General features: G+C 43.2%; 1 protein-coding gene across 4 annotated transcripts in view; it reads left to right on the forward strand.

The window, feature by feature from the left end:
* The window catches only part of LOC126263720 (venom dipeptidyl peptidase 4-like), a 358,865-nt gene that overhangs the window by 98,908 nt on the left and 235,758 nt on the right, over positions 1 to 24,199 (forward strand). For all 4 annotated transcript variants that reach the window (XM_049960872.1, XM_049960874.1, XM_049960871.1 and 1 more), the window contains exon 6: positions 19,376 to 19,420. In XM_049960872.1, coding sequence (XP_049816829.1) covers positions 19,376 to 19,420 — 45 coding nt within the window. The remainder of the gene's footprint in view (positions 1 to 19,375; positions 19,421 to 24,199) is intronic.

Raw genomic sequence — 24,199 nt, forward strand, 5'->3', positions numbered from 1 at the left:
TCAACCATTTCATAAATGTTGTTACGTGAAATATCAGCCTTTTGCCACATTAAAAATACCTCTTTGGCAGCACTCTCCAGATCACTGTTATTTCCATCTTTGGATTTTAAAAAATGCTCTTATGTTTGATGAAGCAGTAGCATTAATAACACACTTAAGTTTGGCTGTTTACACATGGGCTTTAATGTAACCTTTTCCTTCACCTGCTGCAGAAAATAGCCAGCAAGCTGTGTGCAAAAGCAGACTCGTTATCACTTTTTTTCACACAGTTTCAAAAATGTGATTGCTGTTGCAGGTTAAGATTAGTAGGGAAACAACGTTCGTTCTGGCGCATTTTGTTAGTGCGGATTGCCTACATCAGGGGCAGGTGTGCACTCAGAGGCAAACCTATTGTTCTCCTTTGACAGGTACTTAAACTATTGTTCTGTTAAGTGGTTTTCCATGTCACCCACATTTCCTTTTGATTGACAGGTACTTAACCTATTGTCCCCCCACACCTGCAACCTCCCCCCCCCCCCCCCCCCATGCTGCTTCAGGTACACTTTCAGGTCTGAGTTATTGGAATAGCCCTCCTCTCACTCTTATCAATTTGATTGACTACTTAATTAAATTGATCAATTAATTAACCTCTGTGCTGGGAAAGGGCCACCCCCCTACCCTCCCCCAGATAAAATAGTGGGAAGTTCAAATTCCAACAGGATAATGCATCACACCATGGTTATCTCTACTAACCTAAGAAACTCGCAGGAAGATAGGTTACTTGGGATACCTCCACTAACCTAAGTCATCCAACCACCACCTCTTCCTAGGAACTGGCTCCAACTTTGAATACCGCCACCTCTTCCTAAGAATTGGCTGGAAAAGGACTCAGCCTGTGCTGGATAGGATGGAAATAAGTCTTACTTAACCTATTGTTCTGATAAGTGGTATTTGTTGTCACCCCCATTTCCTTAAACTATTGCACCACCTTTGACACAAATTTAAGTAATTAGTTATGTCCTTCAACCATTTTCTGGTACACTTTTCGAATTTCACATGCTTTGAACGCCATTTCTGGCGAATTCTACTTTGTCATCCACCCCTTAAACTATTGTAATGCATTTTACATAAAAATTATTCAAATTAACTTAGTGTTCTGCACATAACCTGCGATTCTGCTCCATGTCACCACTCACCCCCCCCCCCCTCTTAACTATTGTACCGCTAACACCATGTTGATATAAAAAAATTATGCAAATTGGGTAGTTATGCAAATTAATTAACTCTATATTCTTCACACATATGGGGTAGTTTTGATTCGCAGCATCCTGTTGGTTGGTGGAATCGTTGGAATACAGTTTAAACAAAAGATCGCTGATAAAAAAACACATCCCGCCGCCTGACACCTGACGCCAATGCCGGAAATGGGGTGCACCGCCGGTCCTCGCAAAGCTATGACGCGAACATTCAGCCCTGCAACATGAGGTGGTGACGTCTCTTTCATACTTGACACCTGAGAAATTCCTATCGAAATACTTGTTCACATAGCTACCACTGCTGGCGTGATGATACATAGCTGTAATGCGGGTCCAGTGCTGAGAGATGTTGCAATGCTTTCCAGAATAGCATAGGGTGCATTCTTCCTAGCAATTATCACTGAATTTACTTCTGAAACTGCAGCTACTGCCAGTGTGGGAGCACCGTCTCAAATTACATTAGTTTTTGCTGAAGATGAGTGCTATTAAGGAGGTGAAGTTTAAGATGAAAGATAACAAAATATGTATAAAGATTGCATGCAATTACGCCTATCATACAGCACAAATTGAGTTATGGGAGCAGGAGGCATGTGACCGTGTCTGCTTCCAAAGATATATAGCAGACATATCTAAAATTATATCTCCTGTACTTGAAGAAAACCACAGACACTGCATGCGGTTAAAAAACTGTACATTATCGCAGCAGGAGCAGGGTTTAGAAAAAAGGACACAGAAGTTGTGAGGTAAAAATTCATTTATTTCTGATCCAACTTAAAAGTAATTTTACATTTTTATAAGCAGACACAGCAACATTTTTTTCATATATGTTCTTATGTCGATGGAGAGAACTACACCCATAGAATTCCAGGTTTTGAATAGTAAAGATTTGACGCACCCATGAGATCTTCTCCTTGCCCTTCACATAGACGATGGTATCCATGTGATCGAATAATTTATGCGCCGTCACCATATCTTTATACGGTAAGCCAGGATCATCCCAGTGAATTCCACGGTAGAAATGCGTTAACCACTTTGCACTCTTCCATGTCTTAGAACACTTCACATACTTGAAAGACCTCGGTGATGCAATGTTTGCTAAGAATGTCTCTATTATTCCAGCATCTTGTGTGTACGCTATAAATGTAACGTCTTTAAACATGAACTGTGCATGCTCACGATCATAGAAACCCTGAGCATCTGCGATGATGTTCACACCTTGAGACGCCATTGTGAAATGCTCTAGGTATGGTGCAGCACCTGTTCATTTATACAGGTCGTTGCACACCACCAGTGAGTGAGCAGTAGTTGATCACACAGTCATGTAGAACTAGAGCATACACGACATTGTGTTGTGGGAAATTTATCGAAGATTCAAATTCAGTTCGCACAACTATAGGTGCAGACTTAATTATCTCATTCTGTTTCAAGCAGTCTATTACAATGATTGGTGAAATCTCCTTGAACTTACGTGGACTTAGTAGACAGCCTCCTCCCTCTTCTTCGGCAATTTCACAGTAAGAAGCACGAAACCTTGCATACATGTCATAAGCTAGACTGTATACATTCTGATTCCACTGCAGACATAAATTGTAGAATTCTGAATTGAGGTAGACTTTGGCATTAGTTAACTTGCAGTTGCCGAACACAGTGGAATCATTTGCTGTATTACCTCTTCTATCAGTCTGAAACGGAAGTAGGATGAATCTAGGTGTCTCTAGCTGTGAAGAGGTTTTAATAGCTCACGTTTGTCTGCTCGCAGTCGGTAACACTGGCTACTCGAAAACCTCCCACGAGCAAAATGTCAGTGACAGGAATGTACCGGAATTCAGGACTTTTAAAAGCTTCAAACGCTCCTTGTCAGATACACTGATGTGAGGCATTTTCCACATTACCTTCCTGATTGTGATCATATTATCGTCTTGTGCGCCTTGAATGTATGAGTTATTGTCCGTCGCATTCTGCACCAGAATTAACTCGTATTTAGCGTTCATAATAATCTGTCTCATGTCCTCAAAGTACCCCATATGCATTTTTAGTGGTACGCATGCAGTAAATCGCTTGTACTCCGCAACTGTTTTATCCTCTGGATCATCTATGGACCATCCCGCATTTTCTAAACTATGCAAATGTGCAGGTGATGCAGAAATGTATGTTTCAAGGGTCGATGTTATGCCGACATTGCATGTATGGTCGATCTCAGACCCATTGAGTTCATAGTGTATCTCTTGGAACAGGAATGCTAAAGTGTTATTTGTAAGCTTGGATCCCACTGTATTATTGCAGTCGGTTTTCTTGAATGACCCCTCTTGCATGGAAGCGTGAGTGCATCTTGGTGCTGGATGACAATCCTAATTTCATCATTCTTGTTAAATGTGGTTGCAGTGTAAGGTTTATGAGAGAAGTATTCTCTCATCATACTCTACCGGACTGGTTATATTGAGTGGGGACGTCATTGCGCGGTTTCAAGCCAACTGATTTAAGAAACTCGTAGTACACACATGTTATCATTTTGCTGTTCGGTAATGAGGTGACATGCTGTGGACTGCATGCTCTTGTTTTATACCGTACGCCCATCCCACCTTAGATGTAATCGTACAATGATCTCCTCGCCACGAAAGTCAACAATTTTGTTATTCTGGTCTACAATACTCAGCTCCAAATTATCCAGTGTCTTATCTGTCACTGGAAGGTTTATTGCATTGGCCAGAGTCTCAACAATCTTATACCGCGTTACAACTGAGGGGAACAATCCGTCAATAGTATGAATGAGACTATCGTTGAGATAGGAGATCGTTGCAATGTTACACTGGCTCGGATTGTGCTGACAGGATGTATGTGCTCAGTCTGATATGACTTGCCAAATTTACTTGGATCCTTCTTCAAAACCTGCCCTTTTGTGAAATCCAGCAAGCGCCCTACTGAATCTTTCTGGTAAAAGTCAATCGTTGAATTTACAGTCATTATTTCAGATTTAAGTGTATTGATGTTTGCACGTAGTTCAATACCTTTTCCAGACTATTTTAAGACTTAGTTTAAATCTTCGATATAGTATGCATCTGGTTCTATTTCCACAATATCTTATTGACCATTAATATCCAGATACAGTATGTTATTAGTCTCAGTGATATTTGGGATGCTTTTGTACGTCTCTAGTCCAATCAGTGCAATACTCCAATCACCAAAGCTCATATCAATTGGCGGGAAGTAATTTGCACACAATACAGATGATCGTTCTTTTAACGTCAAAGTGTACAACGTTGCATCTGAACCTCAACTGATGAAGGAATGTTTAAAGCTCCTCCTTATATACCATGCTTCTTCTTCTTCTTTGCAAACGTCAAGAGAAACATGATGGATAGATGTCTACAGAGGTATGTATTAAAGTCTTGACAGCGTCGATCATTGTAGAACACACGTCTTTTGTGAGTGAAATATCGTTGTAATTCTTCTGGCGGTTTCAGGTCACCAAATGAGTCGAAACAGTAGACAGTATCCGCATTTTTAATAACATATGATACCCAGTGGGTGTGGGGCCTCCAGCAACATCTAAATTCACAATACCACATTCACTAGTTTTCCACATAATCTTCCGTAATGTATCCCGCATAAAAACACCACCGAATCTTGGTATGTTGTATTTGTTTCTAACAAACATAAAAAAATCAGTACTTGTTAGTGATCGATCTGGTAGGACCGCTAATGGGCTTTTTTTTATTTATGAATAGACCAAGCCCTTTCATGTACGGTTTCAAGTACAGTCCTTTTCCGATGGCTGCGGCTTCCATCATGCGGTTATGCCTTCTTGCGTCTTCCAACTGTGCTTGGGAGTTTTGCGCGTTCTTGACCGTTCGAGCGATAGCTGCAGCACCACCACCGAGGGAACCTACCGCCGAGAGCGCGGAGAGGGCCGGGATGAGAAATGGAAGAAAACCGCCAGATGTCTTGAGTATTGGTAGACCTCGACGTGCTTTAACCGATCCTCTTCTTCCCGCATCGTTCTGCTTCAGTGCGTTTTTAGTTGCATACATCGCTGTCAGGATACAGTTCTTCAAACAGCCCTGCTTCCCGCCCTTGCCCTTGTTCTTCTTGTTGAGTGCACAACGTGGAGCGTTCATAACTCGCTTGAAATTCATCACTCCTAAACCCGACTTAATTTTTCCTCGCATTGTTTTATCAACTGCAAATGCCGCGATGCGTTGACCTATACCAATATCCTTTCTTCTCCGTATTGCCTTAGCCTTATCAGCTAAAATCCTATCTGCATTGTGACGACTTGATACATCTTTATTTGCAGCGTATGCAATGTTGTGTTCCATACACGCTTCGTCGAGCAGATTAACCTCCTTATCACTTCTTGCCAAGCGTTTCTGAAGCTTTGTCCCAGGTCCACAGTAGTTATATGTGTAATTCCACTGGCAGTTTGTCTAGAATACCACCACCTCCTCTAATGCGTCTCCTAGCACGTATGTTATGCTACTGCGGCGGTTGTGAACTATGCGCCCCCATTATATAGCAGATCATAGGCATGTCCAACTGTTTTGTGTAGCAGGAAAACAAAGCCATTTGACTAGTGCTTTATTTCCACGACGTCTAATGACTCTCTCCACGAGAAAAACATCCGGTTCTGAGCTTTTCTCGGTGTAGAAGCAGCCCGCAATTTCTTCACCTTTACTATCCTTCAATATATAAGTTCTAGGATTTGTTCTTTGCACCTTTAAAACTGTAAATATCTGTCTTGACCAGTTCGGTAGGTATGATTTCTCAAATTCCGTCTTGTGTTTTCAGATATGAACCAAATCACCTACATTAAATTTCTGTCTGCGTGGATCCAGCATTATAATGCGATAGTACACCGTATCCACGAGTCCATTATCACTAACATCGATTGGTCTCATTTTTATTGTGGTATGTTTGGTTCTATTATACGGAGCAATTATTTCTGGGAGGATATCTGTCCATTTGTATGAACCGCGAAGGTTAAAACGCATGCACATTCGATCTTTTATTGTTCTGTTCAGACGCTCCACGATACTCGCCTTCAGGTGAGTGAATGTTGACTAGTGATGTATTCCATACCGCTCCATCACGGTCTTGAAATACCTATTGTAGAACTCTCCGCCGTCATCGGTTTCGAGATTGTCTGGGCATCGATTCGTCCCTGCCTGTAGCAAACGCTCAAAAACATCCGCGACAATTCTACTCGTTTTTGTTTTGACAGGTAATGCCCATGCAGATTTGGAATATGTATCAATAATCATTAAAATATATTTGAATCCGTTATTCTCATATGAACATTCCCCCATATCTACAAGATCAGCTTGCCATAAGTCATCCAAACCTTTAATCATAACATGCCTACGAGGGTGTGTTTTGCGTGTTGGTTTGTGCAGTTCTCGAAGTGCTGTCTCCATACTTATTCGATGATACCTCTCTCTCTAAGCTCTGAGATTATTGAGACGACCTCATTCGAATGAGCTGTATTACCTGCAGCAGCTGATGCCATGAACAGCTGTAGTCGTTCTATTATTTCTTTGGGGTCGTCATAATATATATACTGAGGGATTCGATTGATCACTCATTTATGCTCAATATTAATACCATCACTACTGCTGCTGTTGTTGTTTTCGCCTTCAAGTATTGGTTTTATAATTCTTGTTGCTCAGGCCCTTTGCGATCTTATGTACATCAGTCATGTGCAGTATTTCACTGTACGTTTCCCTATCATTAATTGAATAATTAATAGGTTTTTTGGTAGGTTTTAGGAGAGTAAGACTCATTAAGCCAGGTGTTCTCTCAAACCGCCTATCACCAATCGGTATTGTGTCATCAGTTACAGCTATAGGATGCTTACCCAACGCCGAATGTTCTATCTATCTGACCAGGGGCATGACGGATAATGAATTCGTCAATGGCCACACCATCGTTATCGTGTGTTTTTGTTTTTACTGAGAGCTGTCGGAGAGATTCAGTAACCGGCTTAAAAGTCTCTCTCTTAGTATTTCCTGTCGATCCATATGCCCTACCCCAGCAACCGTAATTTCTCACAAACTGCATTTCTCACGAACTGCTTTCGGCGCCTGAATCACTTTCTGCTTCGTTGACATCTCGATGTATACTAATCAGGCATCTCCGCAGCGTTAGGCTTTATATATCCGCTCATTTTCTTCTTCCTCTTATTATGTATCTGCTCCCCCTTCTCAACAACAAGGAACTCTACATCTATTTTCCCCTCAATAGCCTCGATCTTTTCAGTTAAGTCGGCTGCTTTCCTACCGACTTCATTAACTAACTCATTTAACGCGTTCACCATTCTCAGAAGAGTCTGGTAATACATCTCTAGTTCCCTGAGCATACCTCCAACTTTATACACAATAGCCAGAGTTTTCGCATTCATTTACAGGCGAATGTTCTGTCTGTGTACACCCATTCCTTCAGATTGAGAGCTAGACATACGCGTCAGTCCAAATGCACTGATCGGGAGGCGAAGTATAGCACTGTACTCGATTGTATCCAGTTACCTCCAAATTCGGAGAGCGTTTGCTCGGTTTTCTGTATGTGTATATCCATGTGTCGCGGATGGCTCTTCGACACCCACAACTTTTATCTAAAACATTTTCCTGTAACTCACCTCTATCCAGAGATATTCACCATTATAGACTAAAATGGTCCACCCACTGTATACATTCACTGAAGCGCCAAAGAAACTGGTATAGGCATGCGTATTCAAATAAAGACATATGTAAACAGGCAGAATACGACGCTGCGGTAGGCAACGCATGTGTAAGACGGCAAGAGTCTGATGTAGTTGTTAGATCGGTTATTGCTGCTACAATGGCTGGTTATCAAGATTTAAGTGAGTTTGAACGTGGTGTTATAGTTGGCGCACGAGCGAAGGGACACAGCATCTCCGAGGTGCGATGAAGTGGGGATTTTCCCGTATGACCATTTCACGAGTACCATGAATATCAGGAATCCGGTAAAACATCAAATCTCCAAATCGTTGCGGCCGGAAAAAAATCATGCAGGAACGGGACCAGCGACAACTGATGAGTATCGTTCCATGTGACAAAAGTGCAACCCTTCCGAAAACTTCTGCAGATTTCAATGCTGGGCTATCAACAAGTGTTAGAGTGCGAACGATACAACAAAACGTCATCCATATGGGCTTTTGGTGCCGAAGTCCCACTTATGTACCCTTGATGACTGCACGAAACAAAGCTTTAGCCCAACAACACCGACACTGGACTGTTGTTGACTGGAAACATATTGACTGGTCCGACGAGTCTCGTTTCAAATTGCATCAAGCGGATGGACGAGCATGGGTACGCAGACAACTCCATGAGTCCATGGACCCTGCATGTCAGTACAGGACTGTTCAAGCTGGTAGAGACTCTGTAATGGTGTGGGGCACATGCATACGTAATCATTCTGTCTGATCACCTGCATCAATTCATGTCCTTTGTGCATTCCGACGGACTTGGGCAATTCCAGTAGAACAATGCGACACCCCACACGTCCAGAATTGCTACAGATTGGTTCCAGGAACACTCTTCTGAATCTGAACACTTCCGCTGGCCACAAAACTCTCCACACATGAACATTATTGAGCATTTCTGGGAAGCCTTGCAACGTGCTGTTCGGAAGAGATCTCGACCCACTCGTACTCTTACGGATTCATGGACAGCTCCACAGGATTCATAGTGTCAATTCCCTCCAGCACTACTTCAGACATCAGTCGAGTCCAGACCAAGTCGTGTTGCGGCACTTCTCTGTGCTCGCGGGGACCGTACACGATATTAAGCAAGTGTACCAGTTTCTTTGGCTCTTCAGAAACGCGTAAATTGTACATGAACAGTCTACATACCAATGAAAGGAGCAAGTGTCAAAGTTTTTTTACCACACGTTGTAAATCTTCATTGTGTCTTCCTTTGCTACATGAGAAACATCCAGTGGTAGCCAAACTCATCCCACACCCCGAGAAGCATGTTTTGTGTTACAGAGTTCACCGCAGCAGTGAGTTGGTTCCATAGGTCAGCAAGAGTTGTTGATAGTGGTGTGGTGAAAACAGCCTCCTCAACATAGCCTCACGAGAGAAAGTCACAGGGCTACAAGTCCTAGACGTTTGTAACGGGAATTTACGAACACACTGTAGAGTAAACAGTACGTCAGCCGAAACAGCACCGGGACATAACGCTGCGGCCGCCATTCACGGACTGATTGGATATCAAAACGTAGGCCTCGAGCCAAGCGGGGCATGCGCGAAAGCGTGAACAACATCCGACTTTGAGGAAATGTATGGGAACCGGGCATACAAAAATAAACGTACGAATAGCAACTGTCAACTGAATAGCTTAATGATTACAAAGAATCCGCCTCGACTGCAAACAGCAACCGGATGTTGACCTAGGTTTAGGCGCGGATAACCACGCCTTCTTCGGAACACACTTAAAACTATGAACTGCCTAAAGAGGCATGGTCCAACATTAATAGAGAACTCCCAAAAGGGCAAAAGACTCACATAAAATGTAAAATTAACGGTACGTGCATACCATGTCAATAGCTGTACTTGCTCAAACTGTAACCTAATTTCAGTTTAATTTTCACGTATACAGACATCCGCACCGAAACCTATGTCAACATCCGGTTTCTATTTGCGATCGAGGAGGATTCTTTATAAACATTAAATTATTCACGATTGCTGACGCGTTGCAATGTTAAAAGTTCTCAAATTGAATAACTTATAGGTATAAGACTAAAAGCCTAGAATCTCTTGTGAGCAGTTTATAAACGTAACATTTAGAACTGAAAATTCTTAAAAATTGTTATAGTTTCTTTAAAAAAATTTTTTTTTTTGAATAGCAAGGTTAAGATTTTGATATCTTGGAAGAGCTGGACATCTTTCGAGCGTTAAGAAGATCTTAAAACTAAACATTGAATTCTCAAGCTGAGTCAAGGCATGGAGCCATTTCGGCTAACTTTGATTGCTTCATCCGCCCTCTCTCCCTTACCTCCTCTTTCTTGGTGCCTTTACTATAGCTGTTCCCCCTTTTAAATGTTCTTTCTAAAAAAAGTTACGAATTTTCAATTCCAAATGTTATGTTTATAGTTGAGCACAAGAGATTCTACTCTTTTATTCTTATATGTATAAGTTATTCAATTGACAGTTGCCAGCCATTTCCTTTAAGACGGAGGTTATTGACGCTTGTGCGCGTGTGCAGCTTCCCTCGGGGCCTAACGTTCTGATATACAGTCAGCCCATGTATCGCAGTCGCAGCGTTCCGTCCCTGCGCGGTTTCAGCTGACGTGCTGTTTCCTCTATACTGGTTCTCCCCTCTTTCCCGTGCATTTTATTGTCTTTTCTCGTGTCTCATTTGTTCATTGGTCCCAGTATCACACACTGTTTTTTAATCCACGACTATCGCTTTTTGCGAAATTTCACAAAATTTTAAAGAAAAGGCTGGGAACGGACTGAAACGTGGTGTGACCACTTAATATGAGTTTTGACCTTTTGAATACTTTTTGTCACTGTCATATGGTCTTTGCATTAATTGTTTACGGTCTTTCATCTTTTTATCAAGATTTGCACCTGATAAAGTAAATTGAAATTACGCAACCGGTCCTGCCTGTAATAAAGGGTTTACAATAGCTGCAGCGGTATTTATTCAACAAACTGCAGTTTTACTGTGCATGCCCATTCAATAAACTGTTATGTCTTTTTTTTGTGTTGTCATTGTTGATAGCAGCTTCGTATATGGGGCCTTTCTGCACGATTTCCTGCGCTGATCACTTTACAGTGGCACCATTAGAGCACTGACATGTCTGCTCATCTTGAGAATTAGAACCAGATATCTGATATACAGGGTGAGTCACCTAACGTTACCGCTGGATATATTTCGTAAACCACATCAAATACTGACGAACCGATTCCACAGACCGAACGTGAGGAGAGGGGCTAGTGTAATTGTTTAAAACAAACCATACAAAAATGCACGGAAGTATGTTTTTTAACACAAACCTACGTTTTTTTAAATGGAACCACGTTAGTTTTGTTAGCACATCTGAACATATAAACAAATACGTAATCAGTGCCGTTTGTTGCATTGTAAAATGTTAATTACATCCGGAGATATTGTAACCTAAAGATGACGCTTGAAACCTCCGACGTTCAGTTGCGTGTTGTAACGAACACGGGCCACGGTCGGCGAGCAGCATCTGCAGGCACATGTTTACGATGACGACCGTGTTTACGAGTGTGGCTGTAGTGCACTGTTGTGGTTTGGTCTAGCTGTTGCAGTGTTCGCATGTAGCGCTTGCTGCTATTATTATTCTGCATTCGTCTCCGCACGCAGACCAACTGTAGTACACCGTGTTACCAGACGTCTGTGATAGTGTAGTGTTGTAGTAACTGTGACCATGGTGTATTCGAACTCTGAAAAGGCGGAAATGATACTCATCTATGGCGAGTGTCGACGAAATGCAGCTGAAGCCTGCAGGGTGTATGCAGAACGGTACCCGGACAGAGAGCATCCAACGTGCCGCACATTGCAAAACATCTACCGCCAACTGTATGCAACAGGTATTGTCGTAGCACGCAAACGGGTCCATAACAGGCCCGTCACAGGAGAAGCGGGTGCAGTTGGTGTGTTAGCTGCTGTTGCCATGAACCCACACATGAGTACACGGGACATTGCGAGAGCCGGTGGACTGAGTCAAAGTAGTGTCATGCGCATACTGCATCATCACCGCTTTCACCCGTTTCATGTGTCGCTACATCAGCAATTACATGGTGATGATTTTAATCATCGAGTGCAATTCTGTCAATGGGCATTAACAGAGAATGCGTTGCAGTTCTACCTGTTTACCGATGAAGCGGGTTTCACAAACCACGGGGCAGTGAATCTACGGAACATGCATTACTGGTCCGTGGACAATCCCCGGTGGCTCAGACAGGTGAGCGACAGCGACCGTGGACTGTAAGTGTATGGTGCGGAATCATTGGCGACCACCTCATTGGTCCTCACTTCATTGCAGGGGCCCAAAGAGCTGCAACATACATTGCGGTTCTACAGAATGATCTGCCAACGTTGCTCGAAAATGTCCCACTGGAAACGCGTCGACGTATGTGGTATCAGCATGATGGTGCACCTGCACATTCCGCAATTAACAGGATGTTCGACGGGCGTTTCATAGGACGTGGAGGACGCATAAATTGGCCAGCCCGTTCTCCTGATCTTACACCTCTGGACTTCTTTCTGTGGGGTACGTTAAAGGAGAATGTGTACCGTGATGTGCCTACAACCCCAGAGGATATGAGACAACGTATTGTGGCAGCCTGCGGCGACATTACACCAGATGTACTGCGGCGTGTACGACATTCATTACGCCAGAGATTGCAACTGCGTGCAGCAAATGATGGCCACCACATTGAACATCTATTGGCCTGACATGTCGGGACACACTCTATTCCACTCCGTAATTGAAACCGGAAACCACGTATGTACGTGTACATCACCCCTCATGGTAATGTACATGTGCGTCAGTGAGAAAGACCAATAAAAAGGTGTTTGCATGTGGACGTAATGTGCTGTTCCAGTCTCTTCTGTACCTAAGGTCCATCACCGTTCCCTTTGGATCCGTACGTAATTCGGTGCTCTCCGATACACACGATCGAACAGCGGAGGAGTGGTACTCAAGCGTCAACTTTAGGTTACAATATCTCCGGATGTAATTAACATTTTACAATGCAACAAACGGCACTGATTACGTATTTGTTTATATGTTCAGATGTGCTAACAAAACTAACGGGGTTCCATTTAAAATAAACGTAGGTTTGTGTCAAAAAACATACTTCCGTGCATTTTTATATGGTTTGTATTACACTAGCCCCTCTCCTCACGTTCGGTCTGTGGAATCGATTCGTCAGTATTTGATGTGGTTTACCAAATATATCCAGCGGTAATGTTAGGTGACTCACCCTGTATATATTCTCGGTCGACGTGCAATATCAGGTTTGGATAATTTTCGCTGGACGGAGAAAGGTGAAGGGGTGCGCCTCAGTCCCTGCTTGAAGGAAAAATAAAGAAAAATTCCATAAAATATTATTTACTTTTTACTTCAAATAGACTATTAAGCAATAACTGGTCAACCAATAAATTTCAACAGTGTTGATAATGTTGATTTATTATTTTACTGATACTATTTACAACATTTAACAATATTCGGAAAAGGATAGATTGCTACTCACTGTAAAGATGACTCACTGAATTTTAGACAGGCACAATGGAAAGAGTGTTACACATTATAGCTTTCGGCCAAGGCCTTCTTCAGAAACACACACACACACACACACACACACACACACACACACACACACATACACACATGCTTGCTATCATTTGCAGCTCCGACTGGAACGCGGTTGTCACATGAATGGCCATCTGGAGTGGGGTGAAGTAGGGGAAGCGGTAGCAGGGTGTGGGTGGGAGAAGAGCGCTGCCTGGTAGATTGTGCATGGACTAGATTGTAGCCTGGCAACACTGCATGGCATAGCGTTGGCAGGTGGGGTTTGAGGGGAAAACAAGTGGAGTGGGAAAGATGGGTACATTGGCAGAGGGTGGCACACAATGAGGGTGAACGATATGAAAAAGGAGGAAGTGTTGAGACAGAGGGCAGAAACTCTTGAATGGAGATGTGGGGACAGTAGGTTATCACACGTTGAGGCTAGGATAATTTGAGGAGCAGAGAATGTATTGTAAGGACTGCTCCCATCTGCATTTTTCAGAAAAGCTAGTGACGGAGGGGAGGATGCAGATGGCCTGGGTCGTGAATCAGCTAGTGGTATCAAGCATGTTATGTGTGGTGTCACCGCCAGACACCACACTTGCTAGGTGGTAGCCTTTAAATCGGCCGCGGTCCGTTAGTATACGTCGGACCCGCGTGTCGCCACTATCAGTGATTGCAGACCGAGCGCCGCCACACGGCAGGTCTAGAGAGACTTCCTAGCACTCGCCCCAGTTGTAACCGACTTTGCTAGCGATGGTTCACTGACAAAATACGCTCTCATTTGCCGAGACGATAGCTAGCATAGCCTTCAGCTACGTCATTTGCTACGACCTAACAAGGCGCCATTATCAGTTGCTATTGATCTTGTGATGCATGTACCGTCAGACCGACGTTCACCATTAATGGATTTAAGTTACGTATTCCACCAGCTACGTCCGTTTTTCTAAAGTCTAATTTCCCTGTCCTGTTCCAGACCTCACGCCAGCCTGCGTGAGCTAAAACGCGTGCCTTTCGGCTTCCTCTAGTGTTCCTGGGTTGGCTCTCCTGCCAATCCACAACATTATGTTCTGTTGCAGCTTGGTTCACAGGGTGATCTACTTTGCTGTTGGTCATAGTCTGGCTATGGCAGTTGATTCTCACAGACACCTCATTGGTAATCACAACATAAAAAAGCTGTGGAATCGTTGCAGCAGAGTTGGTATACGACACAGCTGCTCTCACAGGTGGCCAAGTCTTTATCAGGTAAGATTAGCCTGTGACAGGACTGGAATAGGAAGTGCCAGGTGGGTGGGTTGGGCAGGTCTCACACCTTGGTCTTCCACATGGATATGATTCCTGTGGCAAGGGGTTGGGATGGACAAGGATGATGTGGAGGTTCGGTGGATGACATTACGCAACTTTAGGAGCGGTGGGAAGGAGCTTGGATAGGATATCGCTCGTTTTGGGACACAATAATAGATAATAAAAGCCTTGACAAAGGAGATGGTTCAGTTGTTCTAGTGTAGGGGTATATTGGGTGACGAAGGGGTCTTAGGGATGGTGGGAGGATTGGAGGTGTCTGGCAAAATGGCATGGGAAATTTGTTTGGCTGACTAGGTCTTAGGGATAGTGTGTGTCTGTGAAGGCCTTGGTGTGACTTGCAGCATACTGGGAAAGAGAGTTCTTGTCACTGCAAATACACTGTCCCTGGGTGGCCAGGCTGTATGGGAGGGATTTTTTGGTGTGGATGGGATGTGAGCTGCCAAAATGCAGGCGTTCCTAGTGGTTGGTGAATTTAATGTGGACAGAGGATTGGATGGAATCATCGAGAGGAGGAGGTCAACATCCTGGAAGATGGTATTCTGGGTTGAGGAGAACAAGTAAAGGTAATAGGAGATAAGGCGCTGAGGTCATGAAGGAATGAGGATATGGTGTCTTGGCCCTGAGTCCTGATCATAAAGATATTACCAGTGAAACTGAATCTTCCCAGGGGTTCAGGAGGCAAGGAAGGTTTCTCTAAATTACCCATAAACACGTTGGCATAGGAGGGTGCCATGCAGGTGCTCATGGCTGTGCCACCAATTTGTTTGTGGAAGCAGTCATATCATATACCAGCTCTGCTGCGATCATTCCACAGTTTTTTATGTAGATATGATTACCAACCTGCTGTCCACCAGGAATTAATGTCCACCACCAAAGTATTATCAGGAGCAAATGTAGATCACACTGTGGCCCAACATGCTGAATATTACATGCTTGATTTCAGAGGCTACTTCACAACCCAGGCCATCTGGATCCTTCATTTCAGCACCAGCTTTTCTGAAATGTGCAGATGTTAGTTACCCTTACAACACATTCTCCGCGCCTCCTTGCCTCAACCTATGGTAACCTCCTTTCCCCACACCCTACACCCCTCTGTTATCACTTCCTCCGTTTTCACATCCATCACGCTCATTGTGTGTCACCTTCTGCCTTTCCTGTCCCATTCCCTACAACTCTCCTTTAGCACTCCACTTGTTTCCCTCTCACACCCCACCTGCCGACGCTATGCCTGGCAGTCTCATCAGGCAGCTATGTAGTTCCTGCATGCTCTACCAGACAGCATTCATATTCCTCTATCCATCTCCCTTCTTCACCCACTTTAGACTGCTGTTCACGTGACAGTCGAATTCTGGTTGGAGCTGCATGTGGTAGTGATCCTGTATGTGCATGGGTGTACATGTGTGATACTGTTAGTTACGTAAGCCCATCCACCACGGCAAGGTTATATCACATCGGATGGGAAAATTCGGTTTTTAATTGTCCTTAGGCCAAAAACCGCTTAAAAATCCTCTCACACATCGGTTTTCAGTTCTCCTGAGGCCAAAAACTGCAAAAAAGGATCAATCACATAGGTTTTTAATTGTCCTGAGGCCAAAAACCGTATAAATATCATCAATCAAAATCAAATCAGATTATTAATTTCCATGTGACTGGCGCAAAACATGTTCAGTATGCTGTCCACCGTTTTCTACAACAAGTTGAAATCGAGAAACAGCGTGTTCCACAACTGATCAAAGTGTTTCCGCGGTCACGTTGAGAATGTGTTGCGCAAGGCGTGCCTTCAATGCAGCTAAGTTTGCATCGGAACACTGAACACAACATCTTTCAGATAGTCCCACAGCCAGAAGTCACACGGGTTAAGATCAGGTGACCGGGACGGCCAGGCTGTAGGGAAATGGCGGCTGATAATTCTAGCATTTCCGAAGTAGCTCTGCAGCAGCTGCTTAACTGGATTTTCAATGTGCGGTGGTACGCCATCTTGCATAAAAATGATCCCATCCACACACTGTTGGAGAGCTGGAATAACGTGATTGCGCAAAAGACACCCATAGCGCTTACTAGTGACGGTCCAGGTAACAGAATCGGAAACATCTCTTCGAAAAAATATGGGCCTATGATAAATGATGCCGTAAACCCGCACCACACCGTGACCTTTTCAGGACGAAGTGGTTCTGGTTGATTTGCGTGCGGATTTTCCGTTGCCCATACTCGACAATTCTGTGTATTGACATATCCTGTCAGATGGAAGTGGGCTTCGTCTGTCCACAAAATCTTCCACTGCACATCATTGTCCACTTCCACGCAATCAAGAAATTCTAAAGCAAAGGTCTTTCTTGCTGGCACGTCAACAGGAAGAAACACGTGCGCATGGGTAATTTTGAATGGATGAGCAAGAAGGATGTTTCTTAGGATTTTACTCACCGTGCTCAAGGGTATGTCCAAAAATGGTTGAAATAGCTCTGAGCACTATGGGACTTAGCATCTGACGTCATCAGTCCCCTAGAACTTACAAGGGAACATCCCCATCACACCCCCCTCAGATTTAGTTATAAGTTGGCACAATGGATAGGCCTTGAAAAACTGAACACAGATCAATCGAGAAAACAGGAAGAAGTTGTGTGGAACTATGAAAAAATAAGCAAAATATACAAACTGGGTCGTCCATGCGTAAGATATGCAATATTAAGGGCAATGTGAGGCGAGGAGCACCGTGGTCCCGTGGTTAGCGTGAGCAGCTGCGGAACGAGAGGTCCTCGGTTCAAATCTGCCCTCCACTGAAAATTTTGCTTTCTTTATTTTCGCAAAGTTATGATCTGTCCGTTCGTTCATTGACGTCTCTGTTCACTGTAATAAGTTTAGTGTCTGTGTTTTGCGACCGCACCGCAAAACCGTGTGATTAGATGACGAAAGGACGTGCCTCTTCAATGGGAACCGAAAACATTTGATCGCAAGGTCATAGGTCAACCGATTCCTCCACAGGAAAACACGTCTGATATTTTGTATACGACACTGGTGACAGCATGTGCGTCACATGACAGGAATATGTTGTCGACCCACCTAACTAGTACACTTGGCGAACGGGTGAAAAGATTCTTGTACCTTGCCCGATTTAGGTTTTCTTGTGGATGTAATAATCACTCCAAAAAAAGTGATGAAAACAGAAGAGTTTTTCACATAAACTGAAAATAAAAAGTTAAAATTTTCGGTCGAGGGAAGATTTGAACCAAGTTACCACTCGTTCCACAGCTGCTCACGCTAACCACGGGACCACGGCGCTCCTCGCCTCACATTGCCCTTAATATTGCCTATCTTACGCATGGACGACCCAGTTTGTATATTTTGCTTATTTTTTCAGTTCCACACAACTTCTTCCTGTTTTCTCGATCGATCTGTGTTCAGTTTTTCAAGGCCTATCCACTGTGCCAACTTATAACTAAATCTAAGGGGGGTGCGATGGGGATGTTCCCTTGTTAGAACTATTTAAACCTAACTAACCTATAGACATCACACAGATCCATGCCCGAGGCAGGATTCGAACCTGCGACCGTAGTGGCCGCGCGGTTCCAGACTGAAGCGCCTAGAACCGCTCGGTCACACAGGCCGGTCGGTATGTCCAATTTTCGGGCAATTCTCCGTGCACTACAAGTTTGCACACCACCACTCGTCTCCATCTGCATTGCTGTGGCCACTGCTTCCACTGACGTCGAATCAATTCGTTTCCTCTCTCTACCACATTGCACACCAAAAGAACCTGTCTTTTCGAATTTCCGAATTATTTTCTCCAGACCCATGGCAATCATCGGACCAACGCCTTTTTTTTTTCAAACCTTTCAGTGTCCGTAACTTCTGCAGAGCGACGTGTGCACAGTCATCATTCTTGTAATACAGCTTTACAAGAAGAGGGCGATCTTTCATTGAGACAGTCATAGCGAACGTCGCAGACGCGATGGAAGGAAAAGCCGTGTACCCGGCGTGTTTATACCAACTTTAATGAGTTGTGCGCAGGACACGTGTTTTCATTTACGTATTGTGACCCATACAACGTCATCTATTGATCACTTTTAACACTGTTTTTTTTTTTTCCTAGCATACGTTTTCCCACTTCTCCGAAAATATTGCGTTGCAATTTGACGTCATTCTGACCAGTTATGTTATTTCTACAGCGTTTTGAAATTTAATTGTAATCACCCTGTACGTCGATACATAGGTGCATCCTGGATTACTTGCTGCTTCTGTTTCTCGTTTTACGTAAACTATTTATTGTACTCTCCATGTGTTTGCCAACTCTCTCGGCTGGATCATTTACAAATTCCAGTCTAATAAATATGTGTAGAGAGACTGTGGAAATTTCATTTCCATTCGACTGGGAAACAATTTTTTAAAGAATGTGACACACAGATCAATTCTTTTAATAATGGGATTTGTTTCTAATGAAAAAGAAACAATTCTTTTTTACTAATTTGTGGGATGTGATTGATTCCTATTACAGCTGTTTTAACATCTTTCTATGATGGTTCTGCCACGAACTACGCTGATCATTTTTATTTTTGTTTCAGAAGGGAAAATAAGATCCTTGGCAGAAGACAGAAAACAGGAGACAGGTATGATAAGTAATTAATTTTTTTATAAAACCTCCCGGTATATATTATAATCGACAATCTGATCATTTTAATGTTTTGAAGAAATAAGGAGTTCAAATACTCTGTTTCGGTTTCGAAAAGCACACAGAATCATGCATTGACACACACTGTGATAAGGACAGTTTGCATTTTCTTCTTGACGTGATACTTCAAATTCATCACGAACATAAAAAGTTTTGAGCAGTAAACAGCTTTCGCTATCTGTCTTGCATGAGATGGTGCTTCCACCAGAGAAACCACAATTAATTCTAATTCATCAATATTGTCTTCTCTAGGTTGCTGTTCTCTGAAGGAAAAGTCGAGGATCAACTTGATACAAACATTCCTTGACTTTGCGTGCCGAATTCCGGGTTATAAACATAATTCATTAACATTAATTAGGGAACTAGTGTCTTGAAATATTTTTCAGAATTGGTGTAGTAATTCCTGTGGTTTTTATAACTCATCTTAACTTCAAAATTCGTGTTTCTTACACCTCCAAGATAAATATGAGAGGTTTTTTTGAAAATAGTTAAAACACATGCAACTCTAAAAGATCCAGTATTTGACGCAGTTGCGTAAAAACTAATGCTTAACACAGGACTGAAAACTCTATTCAGTGGATGCTTCATAGACAACTTTTGCCTGTTCTTTCCCGTAGTAACTTAAAAGATCGAAACAGTCGTAAAATTAACAGCATAGATTGATTAACGAACATTTCTTTCTTCCATTTTCAAATATGTTTATGTGCAAAATTTATAAGCAAAGAAATACATGACAACGTAATATATGAATTTCGTATTCGCTTCGTTCATCGCTCTTCGTGGCTGTCTGCTCGCTCAGAAATTCTCTTTCTCAAGTAACCGATGACAGATTCCATGCTTGAACATCAGCTCTTTCTTTTCAGCTGTTGTCTCACCAAAAACGGCTATCTTCTACACTGAAGAGCCAAAGACACTGGTACACCTGCCTAATATCGTGTAGGGCCCTCGCGAGCACGCAGAAGTGCCGCAACACGAAGTGGCGTGGACGCGACTAATGTCTGAAGTAGTTCTGGAGCAGTGCTGTCCATAAATCCGTACGATTACGAGGGGGTAGAGATCTCTTCTAAACAGCACGTTGCAAGGCATCCCAGATATGGTCAATAATGTTTATGTCTGGAGTTCTGTGGCCAGCGGAAGTGTTTAAACTCAGAAGAGTGTTCCTGGAGCCACTCTGTAGCAATTCTGGACGTGTGGGGTGTCGGATTGTCCTGCTGGAAATGCCCAAGTCCGACGGAATGCACAATGGGCATGAATGGATGCAGGTCATTAGAAAGGATGTTAATGTGCGTGTCAGCTGTCAGAGTCGTATATAGACGTATCAGGGGTCATATATCAATTCAACTCCACACGCCCCACACCATTACAGAGCCTTCGGCTCCGAAAGTCCATATCGATGATATTTCGTTGAATCTTTCGCACGCTGTCGCTTGTTGATGGCCCAGCATTGAAATCTACAGCAATCTGCTGAAGGATTGCACTTCTGTCACGCTGAACGATTCTCTTCAGTCGTCGTTGGTCTCGTTCTTGTAGGATCTTTTTCCGGCAGCAGTGATGTCGGAGATTTGATGTTTTACAGGACTCCTGATATTCACGGTACACCCGTGAAATGATCGTACGGGAAGATCACCACTTCATCGCTACCTCGGAGATGCCGTTTCCCATCGCTCAGCCGGTCGGGGTGGCCGAGCGGTTCTAGGCGCTACAGTCTGGAACCGCGCGACTGCCTGCCTCGGGCATGGCTGTGTGTGATGTCCTTAGGTTAGTTAGGTTTAAGTAGTTCTAAGTTCTAGGGGACTGATGACCTCAGAAGTTAAGTCCCATAGTGGTCAGATTCATTTTTTTTCCCCCATCGCTCGTGCGCCTACTGTAACTCCACGTTCAAACTCACTTAAATCTTGATAACCTGCCATTGCAGCAGCAGTAATCGATCTAGCAACTGCTCCAGACACTTGCTGTCTTAGGCAGGCGTTGCCTACCACAGCGTCGTATTCTGCCTGTTTACATATTCCTTTATTTGAATACGCATGCCTCTACCAGTTTCTTTGGCCCTTCAGTGTGCAATAGTAATAATATTCAAAGCATGAGCACATTCTGTCTCTTCAAGATTTTCGCATAAAATATGTTTGTTTTCGCTTATGAACCTTTGACGAGCTTCCAGAACGTTTTCTGTATTTACCCCTAGTGTTAATAAGCTTCTAATTTTGGTTCGCAGTTTCTCAGCACCTTTGTTGGCATTCATGCTTTTTCCCAATGATAATCACTTCCGGTACAGGTGGTGAGCCCCTGTGACGCACAGTTAATTTACACTCTCGAGAAAAATTAGCTGAAATCATTAACGCGTGTTTCACAGATGGCAGTTTGCTTCCAGCTGTTTCATCGGACTCTACTGGGCACTTTCGTTTGGCGCACTTACAGTTTTATCATAGCCTTATATTATAAATCAACATTCACCTGATGGCAGATGCACTTAGGAATGGACTGTGGTATCTGTATATTTAAATTTGTCTCTATACCTTTTTCTAATTACCACAAAAAGCCGAGAACCACCGTCTTTGAGTGCAGTAATATTAGTCTTCTCGGCTGCACTGAAAATATTCTTCCTCTGTCTTCATTGAAAATACGCTTCCTGGTTTATTTTCCCGTTTCAGATATACATGAACTAACGGCCCTTAATTTAAATTTCACAATAATTTGTTCTACTTCTCTTCTCCTACTATATATGGAACTAGGAATCTATGTTTTCTTCTATCTTCGTTGTATTTGACTTTAACAGATCTTTCTTGTATTACTGTGCATTCCCTCCCTCTAAATTCAAAACTTTTAAAACTGGAACCCTCATGAACGATATTTGATGTGTAATACTTTTTATTTGGACGTTCACCCGCCAAGTTAGCCAGGAGCGCTAATGCGATGCATCCTGGACTCAGGTAGGCGCCCTGGCCCCAGATCGAACCCGCCTGGCGGATTAACGACGAGGGCCGGTGTGCCAGCCAACCTGGATGTGGTTTTTAGGCGGTTTTCCGCATCTCACTAGATGAATACCTAGCTGGACACCATGTCCCGCCTCAGTTACACGACATTTGAAAACGTTCACACCATTTTATGGCTTACACTAGACGCAGACAGCTGGGGTACACTACTTCTGTCCCAAAGGTACAAGGTGGCGACAGGAAGGGCATCCGGCCATAGTAACAGGGCCGATCACGCGTTGAAGTGGGACAAAGGCTCAAGAAAATGACGATGATGACATTTTATTTGGACATTCCACAGCTTATGTGTGTTCAATGGCCCCAATTTTTCTCAAGAGGACCTTTAAAACAGCCGGTATGTTTTCGTGATCTGACACCACTGCTTTATTTTGTGGAGGAGTTAAAAGACGTTCTTCAAAAACAGAAAGTGAATAGCACACGTCACATCGGAGCAGCGTGTCCTTCATCGGAATCGAAACTAGCTGGTGGTGACTCTGTCGTCTGCACCTGCGACTACGTACATACTGGGCAAACCACTGTGAAGTGCATGGCAGAGGATACTTCCCACTGTTCCCTATCCGATACCTACAGAGGGATACATTGAAGATTGTAGTACATTTGTAGATTCCTCACTTAAAACTAGTTCTTGAACGTTTGTGAGTAGCTATCACGGGATTGTCTGCATCTCCCCCTAAGTGTCTGTCTGTTCAGTATTGGAGCATCTCCGTGACTCTGTCCTAGCTGTGAAACAAATCTATGATTATGCATAAGCCCTTCTTTGTATCTTCCCTGTTAGTTCTTTTTGGTATAAGCCCACACGATGACTCTTCATCCAAGATAACACGGTGCGTCCTCCATAGCAAGAAATCCTCAGTCCAGACTCAAATTCCTTTAGATACTGCATACTTCGTACTTTCGTTAACAAGCGTAGTGGTAGTAACGATCCAAATTATTTTCCGAAGTAAAGAAGTACTGTGTCTATCTGACCGCCTTGAGACGTGTCTTTCAGGGTGTCATGTGACAAAAGCGCGAGTTCGCTTTCGTATGACCGAATCCGTGGTGGTGAGAATGGAGGAGACAATTTAGTTTGAGATATCTCATTCCCTTTAAGCTCAGAATATCTTCTGAGATTCTACAGCAAGAGTTTGTCAAGGATGTAGGACGCTAGTCACTTTTGTTACCCTTCTAGTGGACGAGAGTGAACTGTGCTTTCTTCCAGCTACTTTGTGCGGATGATGCAGTTATCTGAAATAAAGTATTGTGTGGAGAGAGTCACAGAGGTCCTGAAAGCACTGCAGTGGCAAGCGCCTGAAGACAGGCGAAAACTATCTTTTTTAAGTAATGTATCTAGGAATATGTTAGAGACAGAACTGTACAGATTCGATGCTTACTTGTTAGCCAGGCAGGCATATATTCATTCTGGGTCACTACGGCCAGAAAACTGGGGATTTTATTTTTCCTTTTTTTCACTTCGGCGTATTTCGAGCTTATTTATTTATTTCAATAGGGACAGTTCTGTCTGCAACATCACCCAATTTGGACTAGTAATAGCTATCCTTAAATCAAATAATCATCAGGTCACCTCTAAAACGTGTTTTCTGTAGTAAGCAGAACCATCTCTGAAAATCGAGATTCTTTGCACTTAAGAACTGAAGATGCCTATTATACTGCAACGCCAAGTAAAGTAACGTTTTGAAAGTTTAGTTTCTGTAACCTTAGTGTGTTTCAGTCATGTGTGAGATCTTTTA

The sequence above is a fragment of the Schistocerca nitens genome, chromosome 6 (genome assembly GCF_023898315.1).
Source record: "Schistocerca nitens isolate TAMUIC-IGC-003100 chromosome 6, iqSchNite1.1, whole genome shotgun sequence".
Taxonomy (NCBI): Eukaryota; Metazoa; Arthropoda; class Insecta; order Orthoptera; family Acrididae; genus Schistocerca; species Schistocerca nitens.